We start from the raw sequence: 11,752 nt of genomic DNA, 5'->3' as shown, positions 1-11,752 counted from the left end.
CGAGATGCTGCTGCAGTGTGTGCGGCGCCACAGAGACCTCGGAGTGGCGGCGCCATAAGCTGTACGACAACCTCTTTACGTGTAAGGCAAGCAGCGGCAAGAAGAATCCGTTGTCGCCCCAAAATAGGGATATTGCCCTGCCGGCTGCTACTGCGAGGTAGCGGCGGCGGCGGCGGCGGCGGTGGCTACTGCCCCCGCGGCTGTGACGGCACACACTGCTATGCCACTCGTATACGTATGTAGCTACTGCGCTTAGTCATGGCGACGGTGCGGGTGTGCGCCGAGTGGAACGGGCAACCGGAGGGGGCGAATAACGGAAAACAGCGATTAATCTCTCTTGTCAGAGGGAAGCACGCCGGGAATGAGCGAATGAGCGAAGTGCAAACTGTTACCTGTCGCTGCCCGCAGCTGTTGCCTTTCGCAAAATCGCAGTTTAGCTACGCTATACAGCATAGGTTTACGAGTGGGCAATTTGGATCCGTACAAGTACCTGGATTTCACATTCCGTGCCGCTGGCGCTGCCGCTCGCCCTGTCGCCATCTGGCCCCCCAAGCTGCCTCTTAAAATATATTTTGCCTACAGGGTTGCTACATGTGGTGGTTGGCCAAGCGCACGTACGATGGTCGTACGGAAGCGCCCAGGGTACGCGGCGGGACAGCTCAAGCACGTGTCGTACGGGGCGGTACAGTGAAGGCCAGGGCACGGCGGCCGGCGGGGCCAGGTACGGACGTCAGGGCGTCGGGGGCATCGATAGCAGCCGCAGCGGCGGCGGCGGCCCCGGTGCCGCCGGCCGGGGGGAAGAGGTTTCATGGGAGTGCCGTACGCATCGTGGATGCTGCTGCTGGCGCGGGTATCACGGCACCCGCTCGGAATTGCACTGGGAAACCTGCTACTACTGCTACTGCTATTGCTGCTGCTGCTGCTGCTACTGCCACTGCTGTTACCACTGCTGCAGCAGCCACTGCTGCGACTGCTTCTGGCCACGGCGGCTCAGCGGCCTGCACTGCCGCTGCGGGGAAGCCGCCGGTATGGGCTAACAGTACGGCCCGCGACGGCCGCGGTGACGGCGGCGGCGGCGGCGGCGGCAGTGCCGTCCGCTGTGTCGAGTGCGGGTCGGCCTCCACCAGTCACGGCTGGCGAGTCCATAAGTTGGACCCCACACTGCGGACGTGCCGGAGGTGAGGGACACCACCATTGATGCATCGATTGGTTGGTTGACCGCCGTTGGAAATCCCTTTCTACTTCCTCTTATTCCGGAATGCGGTGTGTCTGTGTGGGGGGGAGAGTAAGGGGGGGGGGATAGCTTCTCCATCGTGTGCGGCCTCACTAGCCGCGTTGTTCCCCCCCGCCCCACCACCACCGGGGAAGCACCGCCCGCCCTCATCCCTCTCATCATCACCCACGTGGGAGCCGACTTGTGTTCGGAGTCGGTAAGTGTAACGTTTTCGGTCTCAGCACCCGCCACCACCATTACCACCACTATCACCACCACCACCACCACCGGCTGCATCACCCGGCGGGATCTGCCCCCGGAGCAACGGCGGTGCCAACTCCCCCCCTTTCCTGGTCGGTTAGCAGCAGGTCCATCGATATGGCCGGGTCCATCACCACCACCGGCATGTGGGAGCCTCATCCACCCGCTTACGGTCCGAAGATTTTAATTCGTTCTGTGTCGGAATCGATCCTAGAATCTCACAGAGGGACACCGTGCCGCGCTTTAGCATGGCTATCTTGTATCCATTGCCAGCGAGTCCATTGCATTTCGATAATCCAGATCATCATTTCCGGCATTATTATCAAGGTTACATACGCAAAGATCAGTACACAACACTTGCTAGGTGTGTCGATCTTACCACCGCAGTTGCTACGATCGCTTCGTCCGCTGCAAGACGTACGACCGCCGGAAGTCGCCGAGCCGTCGCGCGGCGGCGGCGGCTGCGGCGGCGGCAGGGGCGCCGCCGAAAGGGAAGTGCTCAGCAGCTCCGGCGTCGCAACCCGCGTCTTCCCCCCAAGCCTCGGGATGCCGTACGGCATCATCAGGCGGCCTTGCGGGCGGCGTCATCAGCGCCGCCGCCACCGCCATTCACTCGCGAGTGGCAAAGCGGCCACCGCCACCGCCGCCGCCAGCACTAGCAGCAGCAGCAGGGGCTACTGCCGCAGGTCCTAGCGGGAGCGGTGAAGGCGTTGGAGCCGCAGCCGGAGCCGCACCTGGCGGCAGGGTTGGTGACGGCGGCGGCGGCAGCGGCGGCGGCGGCGGCGGCGGTCCACATCCCAGCGTCACCACCGCGCCCGGGGGCCCCCGTCAGCGCCAAAAGGGACTGGACCGAACCGGCCGCAGCGACGTCAACGCTGACGTGAACGCCTCCAGGCGGCCTCAAAACGTGCGGTCAGCGGCCGCAGTACGAGCTGCAGAACCACTCGTCACAGTAAATGTACGACAGGTCGCGGCAGCAGGAGAAAAAGCAAGCGCAGCCGCGGCAGCGGCGGTGCCGCCAGCTGCGGCGGTCATGACTCCCAAGCTGTCCGCGGCGACCCCGCCGGACCGATTCGTCACAGCCACTGCTGGGGAGGCCGGAGCCGTACCACCGCCATATACGTCGCTGCCGTTTTGCCGCCAGCCGTCAGCCGCCGCCCCTGCGCCGCCGTCGCGGCCTCCTCGCCCGCCGCGGTCGCAGCGGCCGCCGCGGCGTCGGCTTGCAAATCCCTACCCCCCGTCTCCAGGCGACGAAGCTGCCGACGCAGGGTTGCTGGCGGCGACGGCGGCCTGTACGGCAGGCGGTGGCGTGGCGGCGGCGCTGCGTGCGGACGACCCGTGGGACCTGGGGTCCTCCGTCACCGAGCTTGGCAATCAAGTTGCCCGAGTGGCGCAGGTAGGGAGCGAACATAAGGCCCAGGAAGACCGGAGCACAAGGTGGTGCTGGGGGAGAAATCACGTGTACGCGGCATCTGCGCGCGTAAACTGTTATTTTGTGCCGCCCGCGATGCCGTACAACCGCTACCTAGTGTGCGCCATTATCACCTTCCCTGGTAAAACCCACACATATATACATACATACGTACATACATACAGCACGCTGTAGCATCTGGACAGTAACCGTGAAGAAAACAGGAACGGCCGAAAAACGTCACCTCCAGTCACCCGGAGCCATCCTCAACGTCGGGCCTCCGCACACACATACATGACAACGAACGATTGGGGACGCAGGCGCTGGAGCAGCTCGAGGACAGACACGGCGTGGCGCTGCTCGGAACAATCGGTGCAGCTCCCGCCCGCTCCCCTCCTCGTACCCCCCATCCACCTTGCCGTACAACTGGGGAGGCGGCTCCCAGGGGTTGGCCGCCGACGGTGGCTGGGGGAGCTGGGTGTGAGGCCGCTAGGAGGGTGGAGGCCGCGAATGACGACGGTGGCGACGGCGGCGGCTCCGGCGGCGGTGGGCAATCGTCCCCTCGCGCCGCGTACTGCAGGATCTGCGGCGGCAATCCGTTGTTGCGAGTACGTGTCATGATGTGACGTGACGCGATCTTGGGCCGAATGGAACAAAGTAATTTCCTCCCATTCATGATTTTCGTGGTATTGCGCACATACATACATACATACACCTACGTAGATAGCTTTCCTAGTAATTATTGGTTGAGTTCGGCGCTCTATATCCAGGAAAAGATGCATCGGAGCTCCCATCTCCCATGCTCCTATGCTTGTGTACATATCTAGATTTGTTACACAATGTAAATGTATGCAGTGTGTACGTATGTATGTACGTCTCAAGGCAGACCTCCGTGCAGTGAATAGCATATACAGCCCATACATCCGTACATCCCGTACGCCCCGTACATCCCGCACAAGGTATAATAATATCTATGTTCTAGATTATCATCATGCTCTCTTCTCAGAGCATTTGGACAGAGGGATGATGAGGTAATTGCCGTACCCCAGCCGACTCTCCAAGGGTTTTGACAGCGGTATCCCCGACGCATCACCAGGTTAGTGCCGTACTTGTATCCGTACATTGGGTCACTACAATGTCTGAAATGCGGAATGTGTATTGCTGGAGACATTTTGCTGAAACCTGTTGGGACCGCTGCGAAAGGTTAGTGTTGTGACGGGGCTCCCACTCCGGCACTATCTGTCCGACCCCGTCACGGCCAACATTGCAATGTCATCACCGTTTCAGATGTGATGTGATCTGATATGGTGCCCATTAATGGGAAGGTATGTGTTAGGCCATATAGTCGTGTGTGCTTGTGGTAGTGAGATACCGGAGCACTTGCTTAATTACTTGGTTGTTTCCTACCTTCTCATCCTTCCGATGTACGACACTCATGCTGCATGAGTTGCAGGAGGTTGGCGGCTTGGGGAACGGCGGTGGCGGTGACGGCGGCAGGGGAAGCGGCTTTGGTGCCGGAAGCGGCAACCAGTTCCAGGGTGCCGCAGGGTTGGCGGCGGAGGCAGACAACCCATGGGCCACACCGTCATCTGCCGACGCCACTGCACTTCACGCAGCCGCGGTCTGCCTGGCGGCGGACCTAGCCAGCAGCGTGCTGGGCCTTGTACCGCCGCCGCCAACACTGCTGCCGCCGCCGCTGCCGCCATTCCATGCAGCCGGTGATGCACCTGCCGCCGCCGGCCCCGGCACAGAGCCGATGACAAGCGGCTCCGCTGGCCGCAACGCCGCCGACGGCGTCCATGCGGCAATTACCGCTGTTGTACGACAGCTAGAGGACCTTGTGGCGTCGTCGTTACGGCTAGGCATGCTTGTAGCCGCCGCGCCCGGAGGGATGGCGCTGCGGCTCGTGGCACCGGGGACTCCGCTAATTGCGCCGTACGGTGCCGTACAAGAGGGGCAGCTGGCGCCGCCGCAGGTGGCGGCGCCCGTGGTGCCGGCGGCCCCGACGGCGCCGCAGCTCGTTCTCGCCGTTGAGTGGCTGTCATTGGAGCTGGAGGACGACGACAGACTCTGCAGCCGCGGTAGCGACGGCGGCACGATGGGCACTAGCAGCGGCGGCAGCGGTGGCGGCAGCAGAAGTAACATCAGGAGCGGCGTGGTTCTCTGGGTCGTGTCGCCGGGGCTTGTGTGCCGGCAGGGGCGGGGTGGGGAGGCTTCACTGTACGCCGACAGCACTGGCGACGGAAGCGGGAACAGCGCTCTGCCCGTCGCCAGCACGGCGGACGGTGTCCGAGAACGGGTGCTGATACCAGTGCATGTAGTGGGTTGGAGTGCTTGATGACGTACACGTGCGTTGCACGAAGTCGTACAGGCAGGACCACGGTAGTCAGGCAGGGACCGCCCTGGACTTGAAAACCTCGCAACGGTATACTTCGGGTTTCTAGACAACCCAGCCATAATATTCATCTGGGGGGCTTCTAGCTTGATGAACGTGTTCAGAGCTGTAATTGGCTGAGCTGGACCTGGCTGGTCAGAGGGGCCCTCAGCCGTGCGGGGATGTGCTGTGCTGTGCTGGGATTGCCTTGGGTTGGGCTAGGCAGGCCAGGGCCGACTGCAACTATGGGGATTCTCCCGGCAAGAGGGCTGTTGGGCCCTAGCTATCCCGGTTGATGGGAGTCATGTGGGCGCCCTTCCGTGCTTTCTTAAAGCTAAGTGGTGGATGATGGCGGCAAGTAGTCTGGCAAGGTGTGTGCAAACCCACATGAACAGCCTACATGGCGTGTATTTGGAAATCCGCGAACGGCCTACCCTACGGCATTTTACATTCGACCTGGTCACCGTCCGGTAACCGGGCCCCACTGGTCGGGGCCTTGGTAGGGTTACCGGGGCCTTTACCCTACCGGAGGGTTACCCTGCCAATCGGTTGCCGGGCGGGACAAAACTCGGTTGACCGTGATGGAATTTCATGGATGAACCCTAAGTGCCTGACCATGCATGACGACCCAACAAAGGGTTGCCTGTCGGTAAGGTAATAACCGACCAGTAAGGTTACCGGGTAGTTATCTCAAAATGTCAGTTATCCTAGCGAAGCGACCGGTTGGGTTATAGCGGACGGGTCGTTTACCGGCCCTTTTATGTTATATGGTGGAGGGAGGGATGAGTAAGGGAAGGGGTGTTAAGAGGGATGGAGGGAGCGATGTGTAAAGGGAGGGATGTATATAGGGATAGAGGAGTTTATGTATGTATGTATGTATGTATGGAAGGATGAATGGTGGGAGGGATGTCCCATCGGTCGAGCTCCGTCTTCGTTCGGTGGTCCAATAGAGTGGTGTCCCGTTGCTATCCTGTGAGGCGCTTCGCAGGGGGTTTTGTTTTCATGTGTTGTAGGAGGGCTCAGTAATACAGTACACCTGCTCTGCAGCATGCGCTGTGTGCACAGTCGTACAATGCCGTACCTCGTCGCAAGAGAGGCCGCATCTGAGCCAACTGTTACGCCTCTGGTATGCACGTGGCTGTGCAGAGCAGATGCCACATGCAGCGATAGTGCTTCGCTCCGTGGTTAGCTGACAGCGAAAGCGCTCAACTGTGCTCTGCTTTTCGAGCCACTGTAATTGTTAGGGTTTAAACAGGTTTTCGCGTGCTTTCCCTAACAGCGGAGTAGAGCGCCAATAAATGTATAAATTGCCCTGAAGGCGGGTCACTGGTCTGGGCCATAGTTACTTTCCCCATCAGCCTATATGCCAGTGTAACCAAACACCTACATGTTCCCAACAACCCTGCAAAGCCCAAAACCACCGATGTAATTTCCCCCGAACCTAAACTCCCTGTAACTTGCACGCAACGGACAGTTATTTATTATTGCCAATGAAGCATAACAAACACCACTACCATGGCCGCCGCTTTAACAGTAAGGATTAATTTTCAAATGTCCACATCGACTGTCCTGCGCACCGGTCACCAAGTCACGCATTCATCACTGCACACAACCCGCGTGCTGCTACTCCTCTTACCCTAAAAGCGGAGAAACGGACCGCCCAAAGTGTGCCCCTCCTCTTGCCCTTTCCAAATCATGCCAGGAAAGGCCGTCTAATCAAACCCTTGTCACGCCACACCACTTCATCCCCTTACTGCCCTATAGTACGTATTCAAACCCTGCCAGGGCGCCCCCGACACATAGTCTCCAATGTCGACATCTGGTACATGTCTGGTACATGTCATGTCACACATGTCCACACTTGCCAAACCGCCGACCTAAGCACGGCGCAACAATGTGCTGCGACGGCTCTCCTGCTGCATGGGCGAACCTGTGCGCTTTCCACAAAAGCATACGCGCAGTGTCTGCATGGCGATGGCGCGTTGATAATACATCGCATTGCTGGCAAATGCAAGTACCCAGGCAGCAAGGCCCTATTATTGGGCGCAAAGCTCAGCACTGAGGGCGACATGAGGGCGAATTTCCACACCTTGCTAAAACTGGACTTTGGGAGACAGATGGATGATGCAAAGGCCGGCCAGGGTCCGGACATCGTATCCCTAAAACGCGACGAACTTCCGGTGCAGCAATCCGAAACCATACCTGCATGCGTAAGACAGGTTCACACCGACCCGCCGCGGCGGCCGGCGCACGTCCCCTCACACGTGCTATGCACAGCCACATGAACAAAAAAACATGAACAAAAAAATGACAGGAACGTTGGGAAGTGAACATCGTAGAAAAAGCAAGAGGTACTCCTTGACAACAGGGACCAAATAAGAACAAAGAAGGAAAAACGCAAATCCCCTAGCAGGCCAATGTGCCTGTATCACAGTTTGGCAAATGTGTTTCATTTCCTCCTTGAGTTCACAACCCACCATCGGTCATTAGACCCTTATTCTCTGCCTGCGCGTCATGTGTCACAAACATTTTCTACCTATCACGTCTCTCGCTTCGCATGCTTGCGACAGTACATACTCATAACGCAAGGCACCACCATCCGCAAGTGCCGAGCCACTTAACAAAACCAGTCGCCTCCCCGGGTTGGTGGCTGCACGCACACTACTACATACACTACATACAATATGTAAGGTTCTCAGGACGGCGACAATCTGGCGATAATCCATCGCCTGGTGCCAGTTTATTGTCTCGTTGCCTTGCTGTCTTAATTCCGTTGCTGTGCACCTGCCTAATCTATGTACAATCACGCTTCGTGTGGGTGAATACTGCCGCGACAGTGTTACCACGTACACGTCTAACACTTCCCGGCTTCCTGGAAGACAAACAACTCAAGGTTATTGACCCGCGAACGGTGTTGCATAATCACCAAAGGCATCCCATGGCTCACGGCTTCACCACCAATAGCGCCTTACCACCCAGCTACTTCTGGCTGCCCAGCTACTTGGCGGCGGCGTGCAATGCATTCTCGTTCAATGCTCCAAGTGGCGTACAGCAGCAACCTTTAGGAATCGCCATCTCTGTCTCCCAGCGGCCCCAGGGCCAGCAACCCTTACATGTGTGCAATATTATCCACCTTCATGGGGACAACGGCACAAGCCGCCCACACGTCCTCTCCGCCAGAAGGGTATACCTGGTGGGGCAGGTGGGAGTATACACACAGGAAAGGAGCTATGGAGTCCCAATGCGCGCATATTAGTCCACACGACAGGGGAAAAGAAGCAAGGACAGAAAGACAAATCTGGCACACGGCGGCGGTTTTTTAGGGCACACGGAGGCGCCTCCCTTTCTCCTCTCTTGCCCCTTTACCCACATGGGCGACCTACGCCCCTACACAGTGCCTGGATAACGCCTGCATATCCATGCGGCGCGCACGGCACTCGCCCAACGCCGTGGGTGCATGTTAGCGCGTGCGCCGCACAATGGACCATTTTCTCCATTCCGCATCACATTTTGTCACACACGCGTACATGTTGCATGCAATTGCGTAACCCACGCATTCATGCACCTATCCATGCAAAATCGCCCCCAGACCGACCTGTCGAGGAGGTCGGTATTGTTCTCCAGGCCAGCCCGCTGCATGAAGAAGGAAAAGTGCACCGCCAGCGCCTGTGACACGGCGGCGCTGGTGCGGTTGAGCTGCTTGGGCAGGATGCGTGTGATGTAATCCTCGTCGTCGCCCGGGTAGGTGTCGACGGTTGAGCTCATGTTGTACACATGTACGTCAATGTTGGCAGCTGCCCAGGGCAACAGCGGACACGCAGGCAGACAGCGATGTGGGTGATTGTTTGGTTTGGTTAATTCATCAGTCCGTCTCGTTTTGAACTCTTCATGATGCAAAGACAGTGGATGATGTCAATTGACCCAAGGGACGCGCAATAAGGTAGCCTGGAGCACTGTCCAAGAGAAATTCCTCGCCATCTGCAAAAGGATGCCAGCTACAGGGATACTAGCCCGTAGACGTCTCCATCAACACCACAACCCATGCACAACGTCCCCCAGCCTGCGGCGTGCGGCGCACAGCACAACACATGCACCTGGTACACAGAAGCTCAGCTCGAAAATTGCCCAAGCCCCGACACATGCCTTTATTTCGGCGGCGCTCACGGCTTACCTTTAAACATAATCATGTTGATGCGCCACCGGGTGTAGCCAACGTGCTTGTTGAAGTCCCACAGCTGCTCGTTCGGGGGAAAGTTGTACACACCCAGTCGACCAGCTGCGTGGTTCGCAAGGAAGGAGTAATGGACGTTGGCGGCACGGCGCCAGTCGCCCCAGACATCCCAGCCATTGTCCATGAAATGGACGCGCTGGAGCGCCGTCATGGCAACACTAGGGCCATCAGTACCGCTGCGGGTGTCGGAAGCACCCGCTGCCGCTGGGGCGGGACCCATAACGACCTGCCAGCTGCTTTTATCACCGGGCCGGGTCTGCTCGTACATGTAATGGGCGCCACTTTGGCTGTGGGGCAGCTCCAAGGGTTGGTGGTTCACCACGTTGGCGGATATGAGGTGGTAGCGATGCTGCGGAGCGCAGAACGCGGGCGGGAAGGGCCACGAGGAGGCGCAGCACGGGTTTCACGCACGTTTCATTATTTACATACAATGCAGGTGGTGTAAAGGGATGATAGAGGTTAATTGGCTTGTGCGATGTGGCGGGAGATGCGCAGCATCGACTGGGATAACAAGATGCTTTGCATGTGTGCGTGAGAATACGTGAGAACCTGCAGAAAAGGGTTCAGTCCAAGTTTGAGCAACGGAAGGCCCTGGAGACTGGCCACGGCGACCACGCCATGTGTGGGTTGGCGCCTCAGGGCCGGGTTGGGTCAACAACCGGGTCGATCTGGGTCAGTTTGCATCTGGTTGCACAGTCTGGATCGGCCCATCCGCGAGAATGCAATCACCCCACCCAGAATGTGCACCATGACAAACCGCAAACAAAAACAACGGGAAAAAAACACGTCATAAGGCTGGTTTTCAATATATGCACCTGTCGTTTCTACTACCGGCAGAAGTCCCACCTCACACACACACACACGCTATCATGGACTGCAGTAGCACAGCAACCGGCTGCAACGGCGCCGGCGCGACCAACAGCGTGCAGTACTTACGGCGGTTAGTAAGCGCTCTAAAACGCTCATTTCTTCTTTTTCCGATTCCTCATATGGAATATAAATTCCTCATATACGTCCATGGCCCCCCCGGCTTTTACGGACACACCCGCACTTGTGTGCGGAACTTGTAACTTGTAACATATGGGCACCAAGAGAATGCCAAGACCAGGCAGGACAGACCCAAGCATCAGAATCTTAAGCACAAATGTGAGGGGGGGGGGCCCAAACAAATCGAAACACCTATATGGCATGGCACAGTGACCATCATGTCATCGAACACGTCGAATATGTTGATGAACTCTAGGGAGCGTCCGACCATTATGTTATCGGCTGTGCCTCCCACCGCGACCGGGCTCACCAGGTTGTGCGCTATGAGCATGTGGTCAATGGCGTCATCCGCAATGTAAACGACGTCGTCATCGATCTTGACGTAAATCGTGGCAGGATCCATCCAGGCGTAGTGACCCGTGTACCCCTTGTCCAGACGCTGAGGGTAGAGCTTCCTGCACGCACACACAAGCACATCACCACCATCTTTGAAATCGTAAGGGGCTGAGCTCAGCATCTCGCTGCTAACCACAAACTTCTTGCCCTACTTAATTATACTGCCTGTCCTATTGAAGTAGCCAAGCAACCCATCACTTGCCTCACGCCGCGTGAGCACTCATGAGCACTCCTCTGTATCTGCCGCGCTCATGGCAACAAACCAGAACACCACTGCTAAGCACACGTAGACACATGCAGACATAGGCACACGTAGACATTCATCACAACAACCCTCAATACCCTTACACAGGGCCAGGCAGGGCGTATGCAAACAACTGACTAGCAGCTAGCAGTCCATCAATTACGGAGCACGTGCGTGCACCTCCCCCCGAGCCTCGCTGCCAAGCCAGACCCCGCATGCCCGCGTCCCTTCTCCTTTCGCCATCGAACTGCCTAATCGCCAACCCAATGTCCAACCACCCTTTCCCGCTCTCCCACCTGTACTCGCCACCACGCATTGCCACCAGCCGGTCCAAAAACTCCACATCGTCGGGCTGCCAGGTGGCCGTCACAAAGACAACGTACGTCAGGAGCCCGCCGTTGCGGGCCATATTGCGCTGCAGGTAGCAGTCCAGGATGCGGACGCGGTCGCGCCTGTGGAAGTGGGCACGGAGGAGAGGGATACAGCCTGCCATGGGAGATACGGAGAGCGAGTGATAAGATGTGCGGAGATAGCGGCATTTGGCGAATTGGGTCGGATTCCGAGTGAAAGATGTATTGATCTGGGTCACATGGAGGGTTCGGCTAGGATGTGTGGATTGTTTGGTTGTGCTGGGG

General features: G+C 58.0%; 2 protein-coding genes across 2 annotated transcripts in view; one reads left to right on the top strand and one right to left on the bottom strand.

The window, feature by feature from the left end:
- Positions 1–5,223, top strand: part of VOLCADRAFT_93393 (uncharacterized protein) — a gene marked incomplete at both ends in the record, with an annotated part of 8,496 nt that extends 3,273 nt beyond the window's left edge. Inside the window, 5 exons of the mRNA XM_002952678.1 lie at positions 583–721; positions 1,128–1,178; positions 2,041–2,870; positions 3,206–3,493; positions 4,339–5,223. Coding sequence (XP_002952724.1) covers positions 583–721; positions 1,128–1,178; positions 2,041–2,870; positions 3,206–3,493; positions 4,339–5,223 — 2,193 coding nt within the window. The remainder of the gene's footprint in view (positions 1–582; positions 722–1,127; positions 1,179–2,040; positions 2,871–3,205; positions 3,494–4,338) is intronic.
- Positions 5,224–8,394: 3,171 nt separating this feature from the next.
- The window catches only part of VOLCADRAFT_121088 (uncharacterized protein), a gene marked incomplete at its 3' end in the record, with an annotated part of 5,954 nt that continues 2,596 nt past the window's right edge, over positions 8,395–11,752 (bottom strand). The window contains exons 5-10 of the mRNA XM_002952599.1: positions 11,414–11,569; positions 10,788–10,932; positions 9,737–9,839; positions 9,431–9,535; positions 8,855–9,053; positions 8,395–8,449 (exon numbers count right to left, since the gene is read on the bottom strand). Of these exons, the coding sequence (XP_002952645.1) occupies positions 8,395–8,449; positions 8,855–9,053; positions 9,431–9,535; positions 9,737–9,839; positions 10,788–10,932; positions 11,414–11,569 (763 nt within the window). The remainder of the gene's footprint in view (positions 8,450–8,854; positions 9,054–9,430; positions 9,536–9,736; positions 9,840–10,787; positions 10,933–11,413; positions 11,570–11,752) is intronic.

This window comes from Volvox carteri (assembly GCF_000143455.1).
Source record: "Volvox carteri f. nagariensis unplaced genomic scaffold VOLCAscaffold_31, whole genome shotgun sequence".
Classification (NCBI taxonomy): domain Eukaryota; kingdom Viridiplantae; phylum Chlorophyta; class Chlorophyceae; order Chlamydomonadales; family Volvocaceae; genus Volvox; species Volvox carteri.
The sequence above is the reverse complement of the archived record's forward strand: the minus strand, read 5'-3'. Positions and strand labels throughout refer to the sequence as shown.